The sequence below is a fragment of the Sebastes umbrosus genome, chromosome 3 (assembly GCF_015220745.1).
Source record: "Sebastes umbrosus isolate fSebUmb1 chromosome 3, fSebUmb1.pri, whole genome shotgun sequence".
In the NCBI taxonomy this organism is placed as follows: domain Eukaryota; kingdom Metazoa; phylum Chordata; class Actinopteri; order Perciformes; family Sebastidae; genus Sebastes; species Sebastes umbrosus.
In genome coordinates this window covers 36,899,292-36,926,356 of record NC_051271.1, presented here as the reverse complement: position 1 = coordinate 36,926,356, position 27,065 = coordinate 36,899,292, and the positions used below count along the sequence as shown (strand labels likewise).

Here is a 27,065-nt window from a genome sequence, read left to right as displayed (position 1 = left end):
TTTCAGGCATCTATCTAAAAACCCATAGACTTCCAGACGAGGGAACCGGAAGTCCGAAAATGCTAACTAATTTCTGGGTTTTAGGACTGTAGCACTCTAAACAAATTGTTTAATCGGGTGTTTCAGCTCTTTTGTGTGCTGTGGAAAAAATGGGAGCCAATGTCACAATTTAGAATATGATATCAATGAGTTGACAATAGGTAACTGACTTGACCAATCAGATTTGACTATGGACGCCCCTAACAGAAAATGCCAAAGCAAAGGGAAATATTGTAAACCTATCAAATTCAATTAAAAAAGCGCGAACTGAGAGGAGAGATGCGTTGGTCATCGGGTACAGTAAATCAAGCCAAGCACTTCCTGTGCGGCGATGCTCACCGCTACCGCAGAGAAAGGCATCAATATAATATGATATAATACATATGAGTATTTGTGTGTGAAATTCCTCCGAGTGTTTGCATCATACTGTACGTCTTTGAGCGCTCCTTTCTTCTGATTGTCTCTCTACTAGACTTTTTTTTTTGTCATTGCCATTTTGAGGACAGTTCGAGGACATGAAATATTAAAGTTCACTTTTAAGTCGGAGCTTGTATCCAAAAGTGAGACAATAAACAAGAGTCTTTGAAGCTCGACAGTGGGAGAGGCCTCATCTGAGGTGAATTCATATTCCACCCACCTGCCTGTCGCAGCCGCCGCCGCACAAGGCCGTAATTGTTTCTGAACGCCGTGCATGCAAACACACACTCACACAGACGAGAAGCAGACACGAATACAATCGAGGCCTTTGCTGGGAAAACACCGGAGCACATGCAGCCGTTGTGTTTTAGTCCATACGTTCTTGAGAAAAAGCAGTTGTGTATTCCTTAAAGAGAACTCGCAGACTGAGTGTAAAGTAGCAGAGACTGAATCCATCTGTCACTCATATGCTTGCTCTGGAAAATTCCTCTTTGTTTTCAAACCATTAGAGGCATTACCCATTTGTATGAGCCTGTCAGTTGTTTTTTCAACCAGCACTCACCATCCCTAGCCATTTACTGTAATAATGTGCTCTCACACAAAATCTCAGGCTAAAACCCAAAATCATTTCCCCTAATGTGTGCTCGAGATGCGTTCTCTCATGTACGGGCTCAGCGTGAAGCCACAATATGAAAATTGATGTAATTGCTGTGTTGTCAGACTGTTTTCTCCATCGCTGACCCCTGGGCCATCTACTCTACTTTTTTTTCTGCTTTGTCACACTTTTCCTCCCCCTCTCCACTCTACCACGCTCACTTGCTCTCTGTCAGTTATTTGCTGTCTCTTTCCACCCCTCTCGTATCTCTCTTTCGATCCCCGTGCAGTTTCTCTCTCTTCCTCCCTCCTCCGTCCTCCAGTGCTTAACTCCCTCTATCCCCCCGCAGCCACAGAGGCCTGATTTACTTCCACTACTGGGTGAAGAGAGGGGCTTTTGTCTGCCACTAGCAGCAGTCACATGGCGCCATGCCGGCCGGGGGTGACAGCGAGAGTGACGAACCTGCAGTCTCGGCTACCCTCCCTCGCAAACATGCAAGCTGTGTGCTCGGAATTAACTGCATATGGGTGGGAAGAACAGAGTTTGTGTCTGTGTGTGTTTGAGAGTGAGAAAGTTCCTCCATCCATGTTTCTCTGAATTATGTTTACTTGTGTTTGATTTTTAGCCACACTAGGATGGCAATCTCAATTAATCTGTCTGTCTGTCACAAGTCTGGTTTATGGTCGCCGTAGCCGAGCTGAGCGCGCCAGAAAATTACGTCATCGTCGCTCACCTCTGAATTTTTGTAACTACGCGCCGACTGCACGTGCTGCGCTGTTCATTTCAACATGGATGCCTTCGATGGAAGACCAGCCACGCAGGTTGGCCTGTACAGACATCTCAACAACGGTCGAATTGAAAGACCGCAGGGACAGTCACATGACATTAAATACTTGGAAAGAAATAGGCAACACAATATGAGAGAGAGTTTTGTAAAAGCTAAAAAAAAAGCTCTCATGGAAAGGGTGGTGACCCGAAGGGAAGCACCGAGAGACAGAAAGTAGTTTAGACGTGGAGGTAAGCAACAGTAATAATTTCAGTACACAAATGTAAAGTTTGGCGGTACATACGTGGGTGTTTAGTGTTTACTACTGTTGCCACGCAGCCTACTTTATTTTCCGGTAATCCCTCGTTGACTTCTTGCTTATCCACAGAGTATTGTCTTTGTACGCCTCCTGGCGTTTTGGAGAATATTGCAACGAACAACGGGCTGAACATAAACGCCTGTGTGCATGCTGCCATAGGGAGGCCCACACCACCGTGTCAACAACAACTGTTGGATGGATTGCTATTAGGTTTGCTGCACACATTCATCGTCCACACAAGATAAATGCCCGTCTTTGGTGATCTCCTGATTTTCACACAGCACCAAAATGTTCTCGTCCAGCACTTTAGTTGATGACAACATCTCTGATGGGGCGTTTCCAATTGGCACTTTTGGCTGCGCTGACTCAAACCATGCTGCGCGGATTTACGTTTCCATTACCAGTTTTAGCGTGCCGCATCGTTGGGGCCAAAGTGCACTCTCCAAGTGGATTGTGGTGATATCTCGCCGACTGCAGGCGACCCGTTAAGACCCCCCCTTTTCCCCCTCAAACAAGCGTGTATTGCGAGACTCAACTGTAGAAGACCGGAGATGAAGATGTTTTTAAAAGTCTCAGCTCTCAGTACTTTTGTAGCTTCTAATAACCGAATCTCTGTGGTTTAGTTTCTCTCCTGCATCTTTGTTTGTACTTTTAGATATTCCTTGTTCACAGTTATGTTGATTGCATACCAATTGATTGTGTGGGATGTATACAAATTACATTGCATTCACTTTTTGTAGGTATAGCTACGAACGGTGTACGAGAACAGCCTGCGATCCAACATTGTAGAGCTGAGCCTGAAGAGCTAAGACTGAGATGTCCTAAAATGGACACTGTTCAGAGGATAAACACTTTGGACTTTTGAACTGTTTTTTTTTTTTTTTTATCAGACTTGTGGTAAGAACCCGAGAACAGCAAATTGTGTCTCTCTTTTTCATCCATCAACCAATTATTTCTACTTGCATGTAGGATAATTATAACAGACTCATGGGGTCGCTGGTGTAGCTATACTGTAGACTTTTAGTTTGTATTTTTACAAATGTCATGCTTTGGCAACATGGGGACACTATGCATGTAAGAGAGAAATAAGACCCACAAAGGGTGTGTGAACGTGCGTGAGACAAAGATAATTGGAATGCTTGCCTGTGTGTGAATGTAACTGAGGTTGATATGAGATAGATGTGAGGATAGTAGACAGACAAAGGCAGACACTGTGTGTGCGTGTGTGTGTGTGTTTGTATGTGTGTAGGCTATATCTGAGAGCCTAATGGTGTGCATGTGTGTTTGTCGCTTTGTTTGTGTACTTGTGTGTCTAAGTGTTCCTCTGTGCCCCTGTAGTGTGTTAAAAGATATTAACAACTTGTCAAGTTGTTTGCAGGTCTTCATCTGCTCGCTGCTCTGTGTGTTTAAAACTGAGGCCTGGTGTTGTTGAGCTAGTTGGTTTCCTGCACTCAAAAGCTGTTGTCCTTTCATAGTCTCTGCAGTGCTGCCTCATTAGAAAAGCTTCAGAACCTCTTCATTGGGTTTTTGTGCCAAGGTCCCGCAGCAGAACATGCATGCACTGTTAATCCAATCTACAAGTAATGGCAATTGAAGAAGGACATTCCTACCTCAGTCTCTCACTCTTCAGTGGGTGCTGTTTATTGGCATGCTAAAGAGGCCCCATACTTAGTGAAAATAATCAATTAAACTAAAGAGCTGTTTGCTGGGATTAGCTCCAGCCCGGAAACCCTCTAAAGAATAAGCGGGTATAGCTAATGGATGGACAATCAAAACTGTAAACAAATCACAGTGAACCGGAGTTATGTGCCAAATAATGCACAATGGAAAAGCTACAAGGGAGTTAAAAAAAAATATCTGAAATAAAAACTGTCATCAACTCCTCTCTCATAATGCTCTCTCCAGCTGCTGCAAAAACCAAGATGGATGCAACAAGTTCAGACGAGGGTAAAAAGAGGTCCTTTGGGGTCGGGCGAGGATGTTTGGACCCACGAGCGTCTTATATGAACCAAAAATGGACAAATGACAAAAGACTATTGGAAAAAAAACCACAAAAAACCTAATGGACCAGGGTTGTAATGAAACCTAAGTAAATTGATCCAAATGGACCGGAGTGCAGAAAGATTAGCTGACACTCATCATTTGATAATGTGCTACTGGACCTCGCCTCCATAACCTCATCCAACTCCATACCAGCTGAGAAATTATTAAAACACTAACTGGCTTTTGATCATTACATTCATCCATCCAGGTTCACTTCAGCATTGGGAAGGAGTCTTCTTTACGGTTTACCTTTGTTCCAGGGAGAGTGTGTGTTTTCAGAGCAATGGGCCTTAGGAACGGTGGCTGTTTGTTTTCGGGACAACGGGCCGTCGGACAAATGGGTTTGCGGTAATCGGCCATCTGAACTATGGGCAGTCCCCAGAGGTAGGGGTAGGTAGGTAGGGAGCTCAGACCTCTGGTGAGACCTCGGAGTAGATCCACTGCTGAATATGATAAGAACGCCTCCTGGGTGCCTCTCTTTAAAGGGAAGTCCAAGTGTAGGAGACCCCGGGATGGACCTTGAACATGCTGGAGGGATTATATCATCTGGCATGAAAACACCTCTGATCCCCCAGGACAGGGGTCAGCAACCTTTACTATCAAAAGACCCTTTTTAGGCAAAAACATAAATAAATAAATAAACTGTCTGGAGCCACAAAACACTTGATCATTGTGATGAAGGTAACACAGTTTATAGTCTAAGTATATAGTATATAAGTCTAATACAGTGAGGGCCAAAGTGGAAATGTACGACGGAGTATTGGGGCCACATTGAGGGAAAAGAATCTGAGATTTTCAGAATAAAGTCGTTATATTGCGAGAAAAAAAGTCGGAAAATTTCGAGAATAAAGTCATAACTTTACCATAAAAAAGAAAATAACACGTAAAATTACTACTTTATAATATTATGACTTTATTCTCATAATACTACGACATTTTTCTCTTAAACTTATGACTTTATTCTTATAATACTACGAATGTTTTCTCGTAAACCTTTGACTTTATTCTCATAATATTATGACTTTATTCTCGAAATCTCAGATTTATTTTTTTTCCTCAATGTGGCCCTAATACTTGCAGGAGAGAGAGATGTCTGGATTAACTTGCTTAGCCTGCTGCCAGCGACCTGCCCCAGATAAGTGTTGGAAAATGGATGGATGGATGGATGGATGGATGGATGGCCCATTACTAGACTAGACCCGAGGACCTCTAGTTGAAAGCGTAAATATTCAAACATAACTGAATCAAAATGTTAATAGGAGAGGAAATGGGCAGGGAATCATTTAAAAAATTCAGGTGACACACACTAATCTCTCTACATATTATATGGCTGTTAAAGCACAAACGATTTGATACTGAATGTATTTTCTCTTAGATTGCAAAATGCATCATCACTGGCTATGTTAGCCTTATGCACAATCTGCATTTGTATTTGTTCATATGTTTATCTTCAATTTGTATTTTATATTATCCTTGCACTTTTTTTAATTACTTTTTAATCACCTTACATTCGCATCACCTCCATTAGCACATATTCTATTACAGAGGCAGCTCTCTGTAGTTCTGGTGGCTAGACCATCACTTCACTGCTGTGTTTTTATTCTTATGCATACATCTATTCTTTGTCCTTGTGTGTATCAGTGTTTCGAATGTATCGTATAAGCTGCTGGATGCCTAATTTCCCACGGGATAAATAAAGTATACATCTATCTATCTATATTGAGTGTGACTGCGTTGTAATCCTCCCCTGATAACAACAGAAGAACATTCCAGCCTCCCCGTGTAGCGTATATGTCTCATCGGCTGGCTCGACACCTTTAACTGACCTCGGGGATGTCCCAATCACTGACAGACCGCCTAACTGGATCAGGTGGGTGGCCGGGATTCTGAAAACCGAGGTGGGGCTGCTTTTCATCTTCATTATTAGACAATAATTAACTCAGAGAAAATGACCCCTTCCTGATTAGAGTCGTGTAAGGGGAGAGAGGTGAAACTGTGGAGTGAACAGAGACAGATGGTTCCAACCATCAATTGACCCAAACCCAGCAAAATGCAGGGGCACCGCCTGAAGGAATGGCTTCAAATATGAACCCACCCTTTGTCTGTTTCAAGTCTGGCTTATAATTGATTAAGTCCAGGAAAGACAGAGAGAAGAATAGAAACTATAGTTGATCTATTCATTTTAGAGAGTATTTGCTCCCAGCTTACTGTCTAGGTGGATTCCACATGTTTATAAATGAAATACTGTTCCATGTATCTTACTGGCATTGCAGAGAGTGGCAGAGGGAAAGACAGTCATCAAACGATGAGTCATGCCTCTATTTGACTTAGTACACCGCATATCTAAGGAGGACCACAAGAGGCAAATAAATAGTAATAAAGCACTCAATTGATTAATAACTAATTGCAATAAAAATAGGCATTTGTTTACAAATGTATTTATTAAACTGCGACTAAATGCACTAAATTACAAACTAATTTGTTATTTGACATTTTAATGGGCAATAAAAATAATTATAAAAAGAAATTGCAAATAAAATATTAATCTGTCAATAAATAGTTTAAAATTAAAAAGGGATTTACAAAACACCATTGAACAGTCAATAAGTACATCATTTAAAAATAAATGAATTAATGCCAATGCAAATGGGAAAATAAGTTGCCCTTTTAAATGCCTGATTAAAAACCTGTATTCTTAATTTAATTTGTGAATCCAGTTAATCATTTATCTTTTTAAACTGCATTTTCATTTTTTTCTTTAAATTCCATTATTTATTTATGACATTTTTAATGTATTTTTAAATTTTTAAATGTTTAATTGACTGTTTTATGTTGTTTTTGTAAATCCCTTTTTAATTTGAATATTTATTGATGGATACATTTTTTCATTTGTATGTTATTTTTATAATTCTTCTTTTTATTGCCCATTAAAATGTCAAATAATGAATTATTTTGTAATTTAGTCAATTTATTCATAGTTTAATAAATACATTTGTAAACAAGTTTATTAATTAGTTATTAATCCATTAAATGCTTTATTACGTCTCTTGTGGTCCTCCATACATATCAGACCAACAGTGAAGAGGAAACAAGAGCAATGCACACAAACAAGACAATTATCAAATTCAAAGGAAACAATAGAAGAACATTACCTTTCTCTTGTTGTTGGGACTCACGTACAGATAACTGAGTATTGTCTTCGCTCCTACTTTGTCATTCAGCTTCTGGTACGTTGCTCCGTAGTCAGTTGACCTGAAATTTAATCAGAAAGGTCTGATGAACACTTGATGAATTACTTGTTGCAATTAAAAGTCCCCCTCGAGGATTCAGCGTGAGAGGGGAAAGAGCACTGACGTAATTAAGTCCCTTTTGTGCTCAATGCAGCAACAAGAATCCCGGCGGGAGAACAGGGGCCACATCATTACGGTCACTGTGTGGCGACCTCGGCTGCTGTATTTATAATCCACATAAACAACGCACACAGTTGTTTCCTCCAGATGTCCGTAACAATGCAATCACACAAATGATACTGAAATTTAAATAATATTAGTGGAATTTGAACATGCTCAGAAATAAAGCTCTCAAACACCATCGAACAAAATAAACAGCATCAGAATTACATTTTTTTTTACCTGCCAGGTACAATAAACACACTGTACGGGGAGTTTTTATGCCATGCATGCAGAAATGTAAATAGCTTAAACACATAGAGATGACAGGACGTTTGGGGCAAGTGGGGCTTTGCCCATCTGCTGGCAGCAGAAAAAAAAAGGATGGTTTTAATCAGTGTTGCCAGATCTCACGAGAGAAACAAGCTACCAAGTCTATAGAAACAAGCCCAAAAGAAGAAACTCTCCCCTCGGAAAAAAAAGCAAAACAAGCGACCTTACCTCCCTACCACAATATGTGTGAATTTATTTTGGATTGCATGCATTTCATTTCATTTTTTGCACTGCATTGCATTTTTGCATCCATGTTTGGTTTGTAATTTAACATTACTTTTGTTAACTTAAAATTGTATTTTATTTAATTAAATTTCATTTCAGTTTTGTATTTCAGTTTTAGCTTGTAACTTTACATTTTTCTTATTATAAACTTAAAGAAGTTGAACGTTTCATGTAATTTTTGCTTCCATTTTTTAGCTTGTGACCTTAAATTTTTTATGTTGACTAAATTTTAAGACGTTGAACATTTTATTTCATTTTTGTATTTAATTTTTAGCTTTTAGCTTTTTTTTAAACATTCAAATTAAATTGTGCATTTCGTTTAATTTTTGCATTTTTGCAAAGACCGTGAATCCAGTGTTGGTAAGCCTGACTGAGGAGAACGGTGCTGCATTTCTTCAGCAAAAACTCTCACAAAAACGGCAAACTGCCTTCGAATCGTTCCCCACCTGAGGACGAATCCAATCTTTGAATTAACTCTCTTCTTCCCAGTCTTTGTTGTACTTTTTGCCATTTTTCACTCACTTAGTACCTGGCATTGTTAGCTATACTCCATCAACCGCGAAGATTTCTCACAACACCACCAACACTCTGAGTGGCAGCGGGGGTGCCGGTGAGTGACCATCAGTTATCTGTGTGTGTGTGTGGGGGGGTAGGGGAGGGGTGGAGGAATCGGGGTTCTGTACGGATCCTGCAACAGGACAAACTAGACCGATATAGAGGAGAGGGACAGGAGCCCAAATAAACTACTACACTTTAGAATCAAGCTAAAAAACGCAAACCGCGACTACCAATATTTGTAAGCCACTGTTCAGGAAAACAAGCCCAAAGTTGCTTATAATAAGCGGACTTGACAACTCTGGTTTTAATGATACTGACTGAGTAACCTAGGAATTAATACAATTCTGGATTAATGGATGACATTAAATTTACTCAGTTATTTATCATTATTATATTCTTCAATTTAGGTAAAATGGTGTTTTAACTGCAATTGACTCAAGAGGCTGCAATGTCAAGTGCCCCGAGTGTGGGAAAACAACAACATGCATGCCCAAATCATTTGGTAATGAAAATCGATGGCACATATCTGATTGATGCCAAGTGGGGCTGATTGCCTGTTGCCCCGCTACAATTTGATTGGCTGTTCACCAGCAACCACAAGTTGTCATAATTTTCTTATTGCTCAATTTGCTTGTAGTCAGCTGCGTCTCTTCTAGAGATTCGAAGTCTCGCCTATTTTCACCGTGAGCCGCACGCGGTTCACAGCAACAACAGACAGTGAAAATGATCTTTTGACAGTATATTGACATCATACTAGCAACATTACTACACTTTCAATGTCTGCATCTGTAGAATATGTCACGGACATGAACAAAAGTAAAGATTTATCACTTTAACACTTCCTGCTTTCATTCAAGGGTTATGTCTGTGGACAGAATACGTTCATTTGTTAACACAAGACTTTTATTCTGAAATATTTACAGGACCGTGTTGTAGGAAATGCAGTGACTTGCACGGCTCCATGAATGAATAAAGTACGGGGTTTTAATTGTGGATTATTGCTATTATTTACAAATTACCACACGGTACTTAACCTTTTTTCTGTCTAAAATAAATATAAATGACATTAAGCTTCTCATGGATTGAAGCTGTTTTTCAGTCCGTTTGTGTGTTGACATTGTTGGTTCTCAATAAGCCAATTCTTAAGGTCACACTTAAATAAATAATATGATGAGGACTCTCTGATTCTGGTACTGAATCCCATTGATGTGATGCTCTGAAGGAAAAGACGGCCTGGCTAAATGCAGTTTTTCGGAGTGGGATTGTGCGGTCCCCCCTAGCTACACCTCTACTGCAAATTGAGCTTGCTCAGCAGAGCAAACATACCCAAATCGACAACGCATACAAACGAAGAATTCAGAAGTATAACAGCAAATTGAGGAGAACAGGTGTGTCCCAGTCAGATTATCACCTGTGTGGAAAATGTGAAATAGCGCATTATGTCAATTGTAAAATTATGATTTTTTTCTGGTTTTGCATCTGTGCCAAGTTTCCCCATCCCTTTTTTTCCCAAACACCACTGTAAATACAACAGAGCACACTGTAGGGATCCACAGTATGACATCTTTAACCACACTGGAGAAATCTCAAAGGAACTAGTTGAACTAGAAGGCAACAAGTGGAACATGAAAATGTGGAGAAAAAAAAGAGAGAAATATGTGGAGCGTTGCAGTTTTAAATTAAAATGTATCTTAATTAATAAAACAGATATGGAAACAATAAAGCCACAGTTTTGGCTGAATTATGGTTTAATTAAACCAAATTAACTTTTTCGAGAATATTTAAGCACGTTTCTGAATGTGTACAATATTTACCTCTGTATATTCCTTTTAGATTATAGATAGATTATTATCATTTTAGATCTGCTCCCAACAGTTTGGGGATGGCCCTTTTCTATTTCAACAAGACAATGCACCCTTGTAATCAGGGCCGTAGTCAAGTCCAACTTAATTGAGTGCAAGTCAAGTCCAAGACCAGGTCCAGTCGAGTCCAGATCAAGGCCAAGTCCTGAGGCAGTCAAGACCAGAGCAAATCGAGTCCTGTTCAAGACCATAATCGGCAATAGTGTCTATCCAATGGTAATATGATTAATGAGTTAGGATGGACAATCTATAAACACTACCGATCTATCTCCTAACATCAAACTAATCAATGCAAAGAATTTAGGTTTAGTGACCATTACAGTCCAATGTTACATTCATAAACCTTGAATTTCATCTGACATTTGCTAACATTGCTGACATTTCTACCCTGGGACAACCCCCCAATATTTACCCCCGACATTTTCATTAAACTTTAATTTTGAATTTTTTATTGAGATTATTATTTATGCAAATAGCATGGACAAGGAAGTAGGTGTGCTGCACCATCTCCTAAAACAAACAACCATCAATTGATGAAATTTAAACTTAGTGTTAAATCCATAGTGTTTTCCCCTTTCTTCCTGGGATACAGGCTATATGTGTAATACTCGTGGTGGCCTGTAGTGGGAAAGAGGATTGTTTCTTTATCTACACACTGTAGGAATCAATCAACGTTCTGTACAACTGATCCCAAATCAGCAGCCAGGAACAACTTAGAGCTGAAGTAGGCGAGATTGGAGCAAATATGATTAAAAAAAGTTATTTTTATAAAACGGTCGCTATATCCTGACAGTAGTACATGAAACAGGTAACCTGAAAAAGTCATGTGCCTCTGTGTCCTCCGGTGCTCCTAACGGCATCTGCAAGATTTCACAGACCAGAGGAAAACAAGCAGTAAGAGCTGATCTGAGGTCTGCTATCCATCTGCCGTCTACGAGGTCCGGCTGTCAATCACTCGCGAACTCCGACCAAACGGTCAAACTAGGCAGCGCTGATCAAATATTAATCAATATTATGTTACGTTAATGCCTATTTCTCTCTAATGTTATCAGAATCATCTTGTGTACGGTTTAGCTGTAAAATGAGATAGTTTGTGATGCCGCCGCCGCCGCCCTTGTGAAATCTGGTGAAGGAACGCCAAGTTCTGGTCACATGACCGGAGCGCAGCCAATAGGAACGCTCTCTCAATAAAATCACCTGTGATCGATTTTTTAAAGCCTAAAAACAGAGCCATGAGGAGGTGCAGAAGTCTAGTTTTCTCTCAGAACACTGGAATTACAATATGCTGAATGGTTATTATGGAATTTTTGCCCAATGATGCCAAAAATATACTGCTTCTGCCACTTTAACCAGTTCTCAATAGCCGAGACCAAGTGCAGGACTTCAAAAAAGTATACTCGAGACCGAGACCGGACTCGAGTACTACGGCCCTGCCTCTAATAACAAAGCCAGAAGAAATGTTTTTTTGCAGTTTGGTCGAGAAGAACTTGACTGGTCTGACCTCAGCCCCATCCAACACTATTGCTCTTGTGGCTGAATGGGAGAAAATCCCTTCAGTCAGGTTCAGAAATCTGGTGGAAATTCTTCCTATGAAAGTGAAGGATAGTAATGCCCATTGTTTGAATGTTCAACAATCACGTAAAAGGTAAGGTAATGTTCAGGTATAAGATAATCAAACTGAAATAAAATATTCATAGATTAACATAATCATTTATGAATTTTACGTAAAATTACCTGAAAATACATATGCCAAAGAGAAAGACAGTGATACATCACTGGCGCCGGAATAGATGGGATGAGACTTTTTGTCCCCTGATTTTCAGGTGCTATGGTAATAAAGTGGTGTCCTCTAAGCCAGGTATTACTGTCCTATGGCGTCTAACATGTTGAACCTTTATCCAATCATAATCAACCATTGTGTAGCCTGAAAATATTTCTACACTTTTTTGAAATTTTTTATTATGAAATGTGTCCATTGTGTTCACAGGATGTCACGGTTCCCAACACTCGATGGTTTACATTGTGTAACCTGACAGAACACAGTTAAACTGACCAGTTCGATGCACACACAGAGCTTTGTGTGATTATTGTGCAGCAGCCTGGTGCTGATCATATAATTATGGAGCCTTGTGTGTAAATTGAAGTCTTCAAATTAGAGGCTTCAGATATAATTTAGTACACATGTCTGTCGTGCTGCAGTCAGATAGTGGCTCTAATGAGCTCTTGAGTCTTTCATAAAGATTAAAAGCAGCTGTGGATGACAGATACTGCTAACAATCACTCATTAATCTGCATTAAGTGGTTAGAAAAATACCAGATTTTTTTTTTGTTTTATGTATGTGGGTGTAGTTTTATGCAGTACAAATGTTTCTTGTGTTTAATCTGACGCAGAAGATGTGTTTCTAAATTTAGGTAACAGGAAACTGTGTACCTTTGTTTTGAAGCACTATGAAATTATTTCTTGAGAAGAGTCAGCTCAAGCATCTAATTAAATACAAAAACCCAAATGAATTTCAGTCTTGTGTGGGTAAATGATCCATAATTAGTCTTGAAGAAAAAAAAAGGACCTAAACTCTATGACAGGATTATGATTAAATGTATACTACTGTGTCACATTTCTTTTTATCTCTTCTCCACATGCCTCTTCTTTCCCAACACAGGAGTACTTTTTAACACTTTTCAGCTTCCATCGACTGTATGTTAACATCACATAATTATAGGCCATAATTCTATATTTAGGGGTTCACTTCATGCCACGTTCTGGCTCAGTGGCAGCTGCATGCAGTGGGGCACTAGCGTGCAGAAAGTTTTCTGGTATCTAGGGCAGCCTTTATGGCACTGCATCGCATCTTTTCAATTTTAAGGCCACCATAGAGGGCATTTCATCTTGTTTTCTCTACTGGAAGGGCACCTAAGAGGGCAGTTTATCATGTTTTCTCCATTTAAGGCCACCCTAAAGGGCACTTTATCCCGTTTTCTCTACTGGAAAGGCACCCATAGAGGCCACTTTATCAGGTTTTCTCTACTGGAAGGGCACCTAAGAGGGCAGTTTATCATGTTTTCTCCATTTAAGGCCACCCTAAAGGGCACTTTATCCCGTTTTCTCTACTGGAAAGGCACCCATAGGGGGCACTTTATCAGGTTTTCTCTAATGGAAGGGCACCTAAGAGGGCAGTTTATCATGTTTTCTCCATTTAAGGCCACCCTAAAGGGCACTTTATCAGGCTTTCTTGAGTGGAAAGGCACCCTAGAGGGCAGTTTATCACATGTTCTCTACTGGAAAAGCACCCTAGAGGGCAGTTTATCACGTTTTCTCCATTTAATGGCACCCTAGAGGGCACTTCACCAGGCTTTCTCTAGTGGAAGGGCACCCTAGAGGGCAGTTTATCATGTTTTCTCCAATTAAGGCCACTCTAAAGGGCACTTTATCCTGTTTTCTCTACTGTAAAGGCTCCCATAGAGGGCACCTTATCACGTTTTCTCTACTGGAAGGGCACCCAAGAGGGCAATTTAACATGTTTTCTCCATTTAATGGCACCCTAGAGGGCACTTCATCACGTTTTCTCTACTTGAAAAGCACCCTAGAGGGCAGTTTATCATGTTTTCTCCATTTAATGGCACTCGAAAGGGCACTTCACCAGGCTTTCTCTAGTGGAAGGGCACCCTAGAGGGCACTTCATCACATTTCCTCTACTGGAAAAGCACCCTAGAGGGCACTTTATCCTGTTTTCTCTACTGGAAAGGCACCCAAGAGGGCAGTTCATCAGGTTTTCTCCATTTAAGGCCACCCTCGAGCGCACTTTATCACATTTTCTCAACTGGAAGGGCACCCCAAAGGGCAGTTTATCACGTTTTCTCAACTGGAGGGGCACCCTAGAGGGCAGTTTAACACGTTTTCTCCATTTAAGGGCACCCAAGAGGGCATTTCATCTTGTTTTCTATACTGGAAGGGCACCCTAGAGGGCAGTTTAACATGTTCTCTCCGTTTAAGGGCACCCAAGAGGGCACACAACATAGGGGCATTTCCATTTGTATCTAGTTGTATCTACGATAAGGGAATCCAAGAAAGCACTTTTACGGTCTTATTTTTTAACACAGGGGCATACGGGGTCTTGTTTAACATGACTGGTAAGCAGGCACCTTGTCATTTTTTAAACCTCATTTACATAAAAAAGAGTGAGCTTTAAACAGTTAAACAAAGACCAGCTTTGAATGAGTGCTGAAATATTCAAATGTTGGTCAAAGTGCTAATGCATGTGTTCGGTTGAAATTGAGCATTTCAGACGCTCTCCGACAGTTTGAACGACTTATCTGAGCTGTCAGGTCTAATTTGTCGCGAGCGGTCTGAGGCTAAATCAGCTCAATGAGTTATTCTAATTTCACATGAAGATGGAGAAAAAGCCCCAAAGCATGCAAATCTTAGAAAATGCAGCAAAGACGTTGCAGAATGCCTCGTGTGACTTCAAATGAAGCAATCACTCACATCGACTGATGTTTTTTTTTTCTCCACCTTCTCTCCGTGCTGCTGTTAAATCCAGACTAAAGTCCTTGTTTGAAGGGTTCTGAGGGAGTTTACTGAGAACTTCACGCTTGAAGTTTACAAACAGCCATGAAAATACAAAGATATTCACGGCATACTGGCAATTTTTACTCGCCCTTTGAGATTTTGCCCAAGTATATTTCAGTTATGTGCTGTATCATATCACATTCAAATGAAATGAACACGTATTTTACATAATTTTATGTAGGATTCCGAAAAGAACTGCACATGCAGTTTTGCCAAAGACCATAACCTGGTGTTCTATTTATGACGGGCTGGAACTATAGTGAGCAAACACATTGCCACCAGGCGAACTCTGTTCTGAGTCCAGTATAATTCATCAGAAACCATCAACACCCGGGACCACGGGACAATGACATCATCAGGCTATTGATCGGCTCCTCAGAGGCCCCCGAATCACTTGATTTAGGGGCCAATGACTTATTTCTAATGTCACAGCAACTTTCAACATGAACCAATAAAACAGCCCAACCCCAGCAGATGAAACCCCCCCAGGATGATGGAAGTCACATTAAATGGAAAATGACAGTTTCTCAAGGACGATGATTCTGAGTGAATCTTGTCCGCCCGGCTATAGTGGCTTTTGAATGGCTATTCAGTGGTTATGTGTGTGGGTGTGAAATGCTGCTCTGACCACACTGCTGTGATTTCATCCGTCGTGAGGATGTGGGCTTCACAGTAGGTGAGCCAATGCTTCAGACTGTCCACATGTTGGATTAAACAAGGGGGGAAGTTAATGAAACATTGTACCAGGACACAATAAGGGACATCAGTATGGCTCACTGAGGAAACTGGATTCTGGACATGGTATAGGAGGACAATTGAGCTATTCCCTGTTACATCTTGAAACACTCTCACACACAATCCCCTTTTCTCTGAGATAGATTAGAATCATGTCTATGGTCACTTATTAACTGACTTATTAGGTAGTTTCAATTCCAGATTCTACTATACATTAACAGGCAGCTGCTACAGAACTGTTACATTTTCTCTGGGGGTTTGATTAGTTGTGGTTTGGAGGATGAGAGCTGCTTGCATCGCGGGACAGTTAACATGAGGTCACTCGCTGCATTGATGTGCAGAAAACACCAACAGCACTGCTTGAGACAGGACGGATTTACGAAACCCTCAGTAAGCTCACACAGTGTATCTTCTGAGTAGCAGTCTAAACCGTACCCCTCACCCCCTCCCTCTCTCTGCATCCGCAATCCAGATCCTGCCCTTCAGGCAGGTCTGGTGGCAAACCTTCGCTCTTAAAAGCTACACTAGATGAGAGTGTAGTTTGAAGAAGTAAGGTTGAAGATTGCAATAGAGAAGACCGTCCCAACATGTCAGGATGTGTGTTTTATGAAACAACTACAATAGATTTCAGAGCTCACCGGGAACTCCAGTTATTACCAGTGACGCTGGTATTGTTTTCACCTTGTCATGCCAAAATGTGGCTCTGGAGACACCTACTGTAGCGGGAACTACCACAGAAGAGGTTTTGAGTACTTTTCCAGGTGTTTATACTGTATATCTGTCTGTCTGTGGACAGATTTGTCACCACTATAGCATCACAACCGGGCAAAAACTTTACAGATGTGTAGTTGAGATCAATTCTGAAGGCAGTTTGAAGGTGGGTTTGGTCCGAGCAAGATGGTTGGAAGTAGGGGGGGGTGTGAAATGGGGAAGGGACCATTATCCCCCTGACTTTACGCCACTGGCCCAATTTGGCATGGTGTGATCCCATCACATCAAGCTAGCAAATTCAGATCTATGATTGCATCTGAAATTCCATACTTTCGTACACCAAGTATGTGAGATTTTTTAGTATGTCCAAAACCTTAAAGGTCCAATATCATGCTCATTTTCAGATTCATACTTGTATTTTGTGTTTCTACTAGAACATGTTTACATGCTGTAATGTTCAAAAAAAACTTTATTTTCCTCGTACTGTCGGCCTGAATATGCCTGTATTCACCCTCTGTCTGAAATGCTCCTTTTTAGCGCATTTTGATGGAATTGCAACAGAATTGCGTTGCTAGACAACAATTTGAGTCCATGTGTACTTCCTGTCAGCTGATGACATTCACATAAACTGCAACCAGGAATAAACTGGGACACAGTTAGAATGTTTACATTTCAGATTGTGTAAAGGGTCTAAATATTGTATATTTGTGACATCACAAATGGACAGAAATCCTGACAGCTTGTTTCAAATGCAGAGTTTCTGAATACTGTGTGTATTTCCCTGTGGATTGAATGTTTCCATACTTACACAGTATTTATATAGGACTTAAGCCTGCTTTATAATAATTTTTTTTTTTTTTTATAATATGGGACCTTTAATATGAAACAAATACGACGCATGTTGCATACTATTTCCATTGAAATATTACACTATGCATACGCCAAGCCCCCGGGAAGAGCGCCGGTCGTTGATCCCAACTTTCGTAGTGGCCAAACGGCAGTACTGCAACTTCCGTGTCCATCACGTGATGGCCCAAAAATACTTTTCCCCATAGACTTACATTGGGAAAGAGACGTCTGTAACTCAGCGGGTAATTTTTTTCGAGGTAAATAAACTCCACAGTATAAACACTCTAACAGCCCTTATTTAAATCATTAGGTTTTAAAAGTTGTAAAACACACTAATAGCTGAGCTATTCCCTTCCTCCGTTCATGTGAATGAAACCCAGACCGAGGCTGGAGCGCAAGCCGCGACAACCGCGTGACCGAGTCATGTGACCGAGCGGACCCTACTGCGCATGTTCCATGTGCCCATGATCCGGGTATATTTCCAGGCGGAAGTCGAGCCATTTAGGCTTCATGCGCCACTGAGCAACTTTCATAGGAATGAACGGGGCCCCGCCTCCAACGCTGTATCCAGTTCTCTTAATACATCCATGGCATACGCTGGACACTACGGCAGTATAAATATCCCACAATGCAATGTGGTAGTGATGACAACGTTCATAACAGACTTTGATAGAAAGCAAAATCAATAACGCTTCAATTTAAGGATTTTTTTTTGCCGTTTGCCTTTATTTGATAGTGACAGAGAGAGGGGATGACATGCAGTAACGGGTCTCTGCGGTAAGGACTCAGCCTCGGTACATGAGGCACCCGCTCTACCAGGTGAGCTATCGGGGCGCCCCAGCGCTTCAATTTAGATGGAAGTATAAGATTTCACTTAATATATTTTTTTAATTAGTTCAGACATTGATTATCATAAAATTGTCGTTTTGGTGACATGAGATTGGCACGGGTTACCATGGTTACATGTCTCCAAACGGAAAGGAGGCTCTCAGGAAGTGACGTCGTAAATTACTGCTCAGTGTGTCCGGAAAGATACATACTACTGTTTATTCACACAAAAGTATGTTGAACGATAGTGCACATATTGAATGTGCGATTTTGGAAAATTATTTTTAGTTTGAACATAACTTTGGAATTCCGCTACCCAACCTAATAATTTGTTGGGGCCTGTCAGGTTTGGGTTTTGTTGCGTAAAGTTTTTGGCCAGGGTTGGGTCTTGTAATTTCCAAATGTGTTGCATTAGCCTAAGTTATGGATGAAGTAAAGCCAAAATATAGCCTTGGTTCTAGGGATTACTAGTGTGGTTCGATTGCAGTGAGGACATAATCGACCAGATTGCAGGAAGTGAACCAAAACGCTGGGGATCATGGGCCGCCTGTGCAGACATTTGTTGAGATGGACACAGGTAAAGACAGGTTAACAGGAGTGGGAGAAGACTGACCTGAGGCCTGTAATATGAAGTGAGTTCAGCATACCCAGGCTATCTTCTGGTTATCTGGCTTAACCCACCCTAACAAACTAGATCCCGCTAAGCGGTCCTACGGCGCTGGTTATCAACTCGGTAAATCAACCCAGGGTTTCTTAATCTAAATTAACAGATTTATTAATTTAACAGAACACTCAAAAGTCAGATATAGTCGGCTAAATGGGGCCGTGATATTATGTGATATATGAATAGATTACACATAATTAAGCCCTTTGACAACAATGTGACTATTTCAGCCTTGTTTCAGCTGCACCCCAACTCTGGCGGTGTGAAACGGATTTGAGAGCAAGTAAAAAAAAACAACATATAATCCTACTAACAGACAAACCAACGCCGGTGAAAACAAAACCACCTTGGCCCAAGGCCTTTGGCCTTGGCGGAGGTAAGGAACATAATTCAAAGCAGTAAGCACCCACAGCATACAGCCAGCTGTTCTTCCTGCATTTGTCAGTTTAAACTGTGTTGCTTTTAGCCTGGATTATAACTTCAACTTCTTTGTATTTGTGTAATATTATCAGCGCACAAAGCTTTGATTGGTCAGTAGACGGTGCCTTTATACGAGTTGATCTCTTATCTAAAACATAACATAACATGATCCGGAGCAGGTTAGGTGTTCAGCATAAGTTGCCATGGTGATATACCCCGGTAAGAAGTGAACCACCATCGTAGGACTGAAAACCCTGAAGGGTTAACCCCAAAGTTACCTCACTAACCCCAAATCCTGCTTTGTAGTACAGGGCTCAGGACTTCTGCAGAAGTCCGATGTTTGCTTGACATCTGGGCCAAAGAAAAACACAGAATATGCTAAATAAAGTCCACAAAAATAGAGACGTTTACAAAGTCACTTGAGATCAACTTGAGGAGAAGGGATATGTGATAAAACTTCAGCCCTGCTGCTTCGTACACGCCCCTCAGCAAATAGATTTTTTTTAATTGGTCCGCTTTAATTTGTGCACTGTGAAACTGATAGAAAATTAACCAAAAGTATCAATTTCACTTTGTTCCGGACTAGCCAAACAGACTATGGGTTGTGAAAGCGCCCGTACAGGACCAGTTTAAGTCTCAGTGTTAGGCCGCTGCAGAATACAAGTGGCTATAAACCTGCAAACAAATGGAGTGAAAACTGAGAAAAAAAAAACATTTGAATCAAAGCTTACCAATGTGACATATTTTGCTTGTCCTTTGGCATAAAGCAATGACAGACAGGTTGACAGACATGTGCATTCTCACTTCACGCCACGTGATTTCTAGGTATAAACATTTCAAGCTGTTACCTCATGCTGCTATTTGGGGCCACAACAGTTTAGCTTCAAACTCCCTCCAAGGAGTGCTGGATTTCCTGGCAGACCAGTTGGCTATCTTAAATGCAATTATCAGTTGCTTTGCAAGCTCTGTCTATCTTGATGGCTGTAAATTGCCTGCTAATGTTCTGTACTGTCATTATCCTCTCCGCTGTCTCTAAATGTATATCATCGGTTCACTCATCTGTCAATCTGTCTGCTTATCCACATGCACCTTTAATCATCTATCCATCACTGGAAGCTCCGCTTTATCAAGGCATCAGAATTATAATAATGTGAATGAAACATCAGTAGCAGATGCACCATTACGAGGGTAATGTGGTACCTTCATCAGAAACAGAGCGATAGCCTCACTTGGGTCTCTATGAGTTAAGTGCAGTCATATAACGCTACATTTAATGACATTTTAGGTGGGAAAATGGAAAAGTACTTTGGACAGATGCGAAACCTAGAAAATGACACAATTTTACAATATGACATAATGTGCTATTTCACATTTTCCACACAATTTAACAAAGGTGATAATCCGACCGGGCACACCTGTTCTCCTCAACTCGCTGTTATACGACTCAGTTCCTCGTTTATATGCGCTGTCAATTTGGGTAGCTTGTTCTGCCGAGCGAGCCCAATTTTACTGCGTTGTCCTGCTGCTTTTATGTTTTGGTAATCCTCTTAGGAAGATGCTTTAGATCCTGAAAGCCTGCTCATGACCAGGTACCATCCCCTCTGAATAACACACACGGGAAGCAAAAAAAACATCCTCTCTTACAAGCTAGCAGTTAGCCTTTTCTTTTCCCCTGGAGAAACCACTCAATGTTAAATTGGTCATTTGCTAACGCGGGTGAGATGAAAAGATTGATATCACACTTGGCTGCGTGACCTAGCTTAGCATTAGGGCTGGGCTATGTGGCTAAAATGCTGTATCACGAAATAGGTCATTTTCATATCTCGTTAACGATATATATATCACGATATAGTATTTTTTCTGGTGATTCAATAAATAAAGTCTATATGAAATAGCCACATGGCAAAGCCCATTTTTGTAGACTCCTGTGTAAATTAAATAGGCTACTTGACAAATCAAAAGTAGTGAGTATTTTCTCATTTTAGAAACTTGAGTGCAAAATGAACATAACATTTTAAGTGAAATTATAGAGCAAAAATAAATAAATATAGGCCTATAGTCTATATCACGATAGAAACGATAGAAAAATATAAACAATAGATATATTTATACCGTTTTGAAGACATATAGGCCTATCGTCATACTGCCTAGCCCTACTTAGCATTAATTCTGGAAGCAATAAATTCCCCGGTGTTAAATATGCAGTGTCAAAGTACATGAACTGTTTCAGGGTTATTACAACAACAGCTAGAGTAAGATACCCCCCAGTGTCGGTGAAAGTGTTCAGAGTTACAATACTGGTGTATTCTGGAAAGTAGTCGTCCACCTCCTACCTCTTTCAGACGGACCATGATTTTCACAGCGCCATTTAGCACTTGTCGAAAGTTTCTCTTAATCACTTATTAAACCAAATTTCAGCATTTCAGCAGAAGCAGCATTTTAGAATAACTTTATATTGATGTTCAACATACACTCCAGCTGGTTTTGTGTCTTAAAATACCAAATTACACAGGGTTAACGTGACCGAGTTGAAGGCTAGCTAAAATGTGTCAGCAACATTAAGCCAATTGACGCTAACGTCAAACTACACAATGTCGGCAAGAGGTGTCAATGTGGAGGAGTGACAGTATTGTGTTATTTTTAATGTCCATAGATTACAGTAATATAGCAAAGACTGCATGTGTAGGGAGTTGGCTGAACTAGCTAACAAGTTATCCGGGGCTAACAGTTTTACATTACGTTTGCGTGCGCGGGCAAACACAAAGTTTTTCATAGCGGTAACTCTTAGGGAGTGCAGACGCGTCGTCTATGTATTATACAGCAATGGTCTGAAGCTACAGTATGAGTATGGCTTTCAAATAGCGCTAGCTAGCAGCTAATATTTACAGATGAATTAACAGAGTAAAGTGCAGCGGGCCCAAGTCAGTACAGAAACATGCTAACAGAGAGCAGTAACTCACTTAGATCTATGCAGTATTCCACTTTATTCTAAGCTTTCGGTCTGTCAGACCTTCGTCAGAGCATACGTGATTCAACAAAGGACAGGCTGGTAGAAACAACCATTCCCATTCCAATCATTGGCAGTAGTAGTTCAAGATGTTTTCTTCATTTCTGATGTAGAATTTGGTGTCTATGGTTTATGACTGCCCTCGCCTGATACCCCTCCATTGCTCTTTGTTCTACTGTCTCTTTTTTGAGATCCTCTTTTGAAATGTTTGTTATTTCTTATGAATCTGGGGCTCTCTGATTTATGATGGCTTCAGCCTGATCCTTTTCAAAGCTCCGTTTACTATAAAATGTATGATATTTCTATTAGGTGCTTTGTGATTATATATGTGTTTTCTATATTCACTGTGTTCCACCCTTTTGTGTATTTTGTATTATAAAACAAATATGGCATCTATTTGTATGCCTCGCAGTTCTCTACTAGAACTACAATTCCCAAGAGGTGGAGCTTCTACCACCAGGGTGTGCACATGGATGCATTGCATACTGCCAATCAATGATTGGAATGGGATTGGTTATTTCTTCCAGCCTGTCCTTTGTTGAATCACGTATGCTCTGATGAAGGTCTGACAGACCGAAAGTTTAGAATAAAGTGGAATACTGCATAGATCTAAGTGTGCGGATGTCTTTTCTATCAGATGAGTTCATATTAACATTAGTCTTTGTTTACTCATGTGGAAAACACAAAATCAGTTCTGCTTGCACGACTCAGAGACTCCACACAGTCCAGCTACTTTAAATTTGAAATTAGACAAATTGATTGAAATTTTTAAAGCCCAAATCGACCAATACGATTTCCCCATCTACTATATGCCAACAGGAGCTGATGCTACTGTCAGAGTAGCTTTGTGTTCATCGTAACGATCATAACACAGATTCAGTTTTGCTGTTTTAACAGATACCATCACGTTGATTAAAACAAAAATCAATAACGAGCAGAAATACGTCCAGATCAGTGAACCGAGCTCGGAGGAATTCTTGAATGCTGGTAAGCCATTAGCCACACCCTTGAGGGTTCACGTCATTGTTCTGTTGGTTGAAAATAATTTCCATGACTCACTTTCTGGCAAGCTACATTTTGGGCATTTCCAGAGGTCACAGCAATCAACTGCTGACTTGTATTGGTCGGCTTAGTTGAGTTTGTTTCTCACCTAACTGGTATCTAGGGACCACTTTTTCTTTTTTTGTTAAGATGATTAATGAAAGTTGGTACGCCAGACAGTGTGACCAGATTGGTGGCACCTGTCACCAAAGGCATCAGAGTATACGATGAGACGGGAACTGAGACGGATGCAGACGTCTTTGAAGAAGTAACACAGCAGCTGGTGTATTTACTTTCTCATTTGACAACGGTAATCTTGTTCTATCTTAATTCCCATTTCTTTCAGTTATAGTCCATGGAATGTGGAGGAATACTCAGTTACACTTTTAGGTTGAGAAAAACCGAGAAATGGTAGGTGTTTATTTTCCTCTCTTCCCTCTCTCTCCTGAACTACACGTATACTACACGTCCGGCTCTTCCCAGGGGACAATTTCATCTGCCAGCCAGTCCACCGCTTGATGTCGTAACCAATTCAGCGCTGGAACTTTCAGGCTGCGGCCCCAGATGATGCGGTCATCCTGGAACTTGTATCCTGCAGCTCTGGTGATACAGTCATTCTAGATGAGGATTACAGCCCTTCCAGAAAACAGCAGAAGGAAGATCAAGATGCCAAACGTGTAAGTAGATGTGTAAAATGTCTGTTGTGATAGCTTCCTTTGGGGATCGCACACTTTTGATTTGATTTTCCTGTGTATTTACTGTCAGTTCTTCAAGATTATTTCATTTTTAGTGAATATTGTCTTGTCTTCTACTCTTGTCGTTTCACAGTTGGTTGAATCTGCGCTGGCCTAGAAACCCGGTGGAGACTGTATTGTCAAGGAATACAACCGGACAAAAGGTTTGACTGACTCCTCACGGCGACAGATGGTTAACATCCTTGCAGACTGAACCCCATGAGTAATTCAGATGTCTTTTAAACTGAAAGTGAAGTTTAATTGTTATGTAGCACGTGACGGTGTGAGCATGTCTCAAAACTTGTTTTCGAACTACATTTGACCTGAGGGTTAATGTTTTTATTTGTAATATATTTGTATTAAGACATGGATATAATGGTGTTTTGTTGTTTTTCCCCCTGCAGACATTTTTTGTTTTACTTGTTTTAAGTGTCAGGTGGACATGGTAAAGTAGACAATGCAAAACAATCAAAAGTAGTTCTGTTGAAGAATACATTTTATTAAAAAGGAGGCCATTAATAATAAACAAGGTGTTGAGTAAGAATAACACTTAAAGGGAGTAAATACACGAGTAAATACACCAGTTAAATTTACCGGTTTTAGATTATGGAGATGTTTTGTATATGCATACCTCTGCTCAGTGCCTTCATATGCTTGATGTAGCTCACTGTGCATCCTTGAGGTTCATTACAAATTGTAAAGCTCTGACTCATCACTGTGAGTTGTACTGGCCTTCACTGGTAACTCATAGGCTCTCCCATTGGTACATCCTTATATATAAGGTGATTCTGGGTCTGCTACCACAATCCTTAAGTGTTTTTATTACGCAGAAAAATTGTGGACAGTATTCACAGGACCTTTTTGTGCTCTCTGTCCCAAACGCTCGGACAAAAATTGGGGAAAGTGCTTTTGCATATTCTGCACCCTCAGCCTGGAATTTGCTCCAAAATGACCTAAAAATCAAAGAGCTGGTATCATTAAATATGTTTAAATCTAAAATGAAGGCTTTACAAGCAGACTCTACGGCATGCCAATGTTTTTAGCTTCCCTTGTTGTACAGCTGACTCCCAGAAAAGTTCCTTTTTGTCCCCCCATTTGTCTTTAGATAGTTCCTTTTTAATGCAAATTTTAGTGCTTTTAGTGTTTGTGAATTGTATTTTATCTCTATTTGTGACTGTCTGCAACTTTGTGTGCTTGCTGCTGACCCTCTTGGCCAGGTCTCCCTTGGAAAAGAGGTTCTTAATCTCAATGGGACTAACCTGGTTAAATAAAGGTTAAATAAACGTTTTTAAAAAAGAGAGGCAAGTAAAATGACTCCATCATTTATTTAAAGCTGCCAAAATCACTATTCTGCTATTAACTATAATGGATAAAATGACTTGTGTGTCACTTGCACAGACGAACTCACAGCAAATTGTCACTCGACTCTGCAGTTTCCATCAATTGTTTTGATTGTATGGCCCACAAATGTACCGTTCGATTCCCTCTCACCGCTCGTCTCCAGACGCAGCGGGCAACTGTTTTCATCAAACAAGCTTTGAGAAACCCAGTGTACACTACCCGTTAACTAGCATTAATGGACAATCAAAGTTAGCAACTACCTGGTGAATATATCGGAGCATTTAGCAGCTAAATGGCTAGAAACTTTCCTCAGGAGTTAGTCGAGACAAAAACTAGACTTGGACACAAACACAACTACGAATGAATGCCAATGTTGTTCTGTTTGCTAACACGTTCACCCATTGTCACCTTTAGTTGTGGATCCAAACGGCCAATCAATTAATGTAGGTTTAATAACACTTCTACATATAAAGCATAGACACCATGTAAAGGGTGTATACATTTCATCAAACAATGGTATCAAGTTGTTTTTCTGAATGGTATTAAAGAGTTTTACCCAGTTATTGTGTCATTTATCCTCAATAATGTTGAATACAGATCAATAACAAGACGAAGGTATGTCATCTATATTTTAAAGCTGCAGTGGGTAGAAATGGAGCAAATATGATTAAATAATGTTATTTTTATAAAACAGTCACTATATCCTAACGGTAGTGCATGAGACAGGTAATCTGAAATAAAATCATGTTTCTCCGGTGTCCTCCGGTGCTCCTAATGGCATCTGCAAGATTTCACAGACCGGAGGAAAAACAACCGGTCAGAGCTAATCTGGAGTCTGCCGTCCTGCAGCTGTCAATCACACGCAAACTCCGACCAAACGGTGAAACTAGGCAGCGCTAATCAAATATGAATCAATATTCCTTTTACTGTAATGCCTATTTCTCTCCGAGTTTTTCTGTTTTTCGCCGAACATTTGAATTACAATATGCTGAAAGGTTATTATGGAATTTATGTCCAATGATGCCAAAACCTTGGTGCCTACTGAAGCTATAATACATTCGATACTGGGAAATCATATGTTGTTCAAGTGTGACAACATTCAGTATGAATAACTATAATTTCTTTCAAGGACAATTGACAATAAGTTCAAGGCAACATGTGGCATTCAGTTCACTTTTTCTCATTACTTTGTAGAGTCTCCATTCCACCAACTTTTTTTTTTATTATTGCAACTGCTGTATAGATGGATAAAATAGTCCCGGGAATATGGAAGGTAAAATCTGTCATAGAGCTGCACACTAAGGTTTAGTATACTTGTCAGCTTATTTCTTACATTCTTTGCATTAAAGGTTGAGCCAGTAGACTCCTTTGCAAGTCTGAACATTAAATTTCTGCTTCCAAGGTTAATTTTTCAGCTGCAAGGCAATACGCTTTTGACACACTTATACATTTTGTACATAGTGCTTAAAGCTTCAGGAGGCAGTATATTTTTGGCATCATTGTGCAGAAATTATATAATAACCTTTCAGCATATTGTAATTCAAGTGTTCTGAGAGAAAACTAGACTTCTGCACCTCCTCATCGCTCTGTTTTCAGGCTTTAGAAAATCTAGCCCGTGACGG

At 40.3% G+C, this 27,065-nt stretch overlaps 1 protein-coding gene across 6 annotated transcripts in view; it reads right to left on the bottom strand.

Moving 5' to 3' along the window:
• LOC119485187 (VPS10 domain-containing receptor SorCS1) overlaps positions 1 to 27,065 on the bottom strand; it is a 209,047-nt gene that overhangs the window by 86,154 nt on the left and 95,828 nt on the right. For all 6 annotated transcript variants that reach the window (XR_005206218.1, XR_005206219.1, XM_037764550.1 and 3 more), the window contains exon 3: positions 7,332 to 7,431. Coding sequence is in view for 4 of the 6 variants with exons in the window: in XM_037764550.1 (XP_037620478.1) it covers positions 7,332 to 7,431 (100 nt within the window). In the remaining 2 variants the exon portion in view is untranslated. The remainder of the gene's footprint in view (positions 1 to 7,331; positions 7,432 to 27,065) is intronic.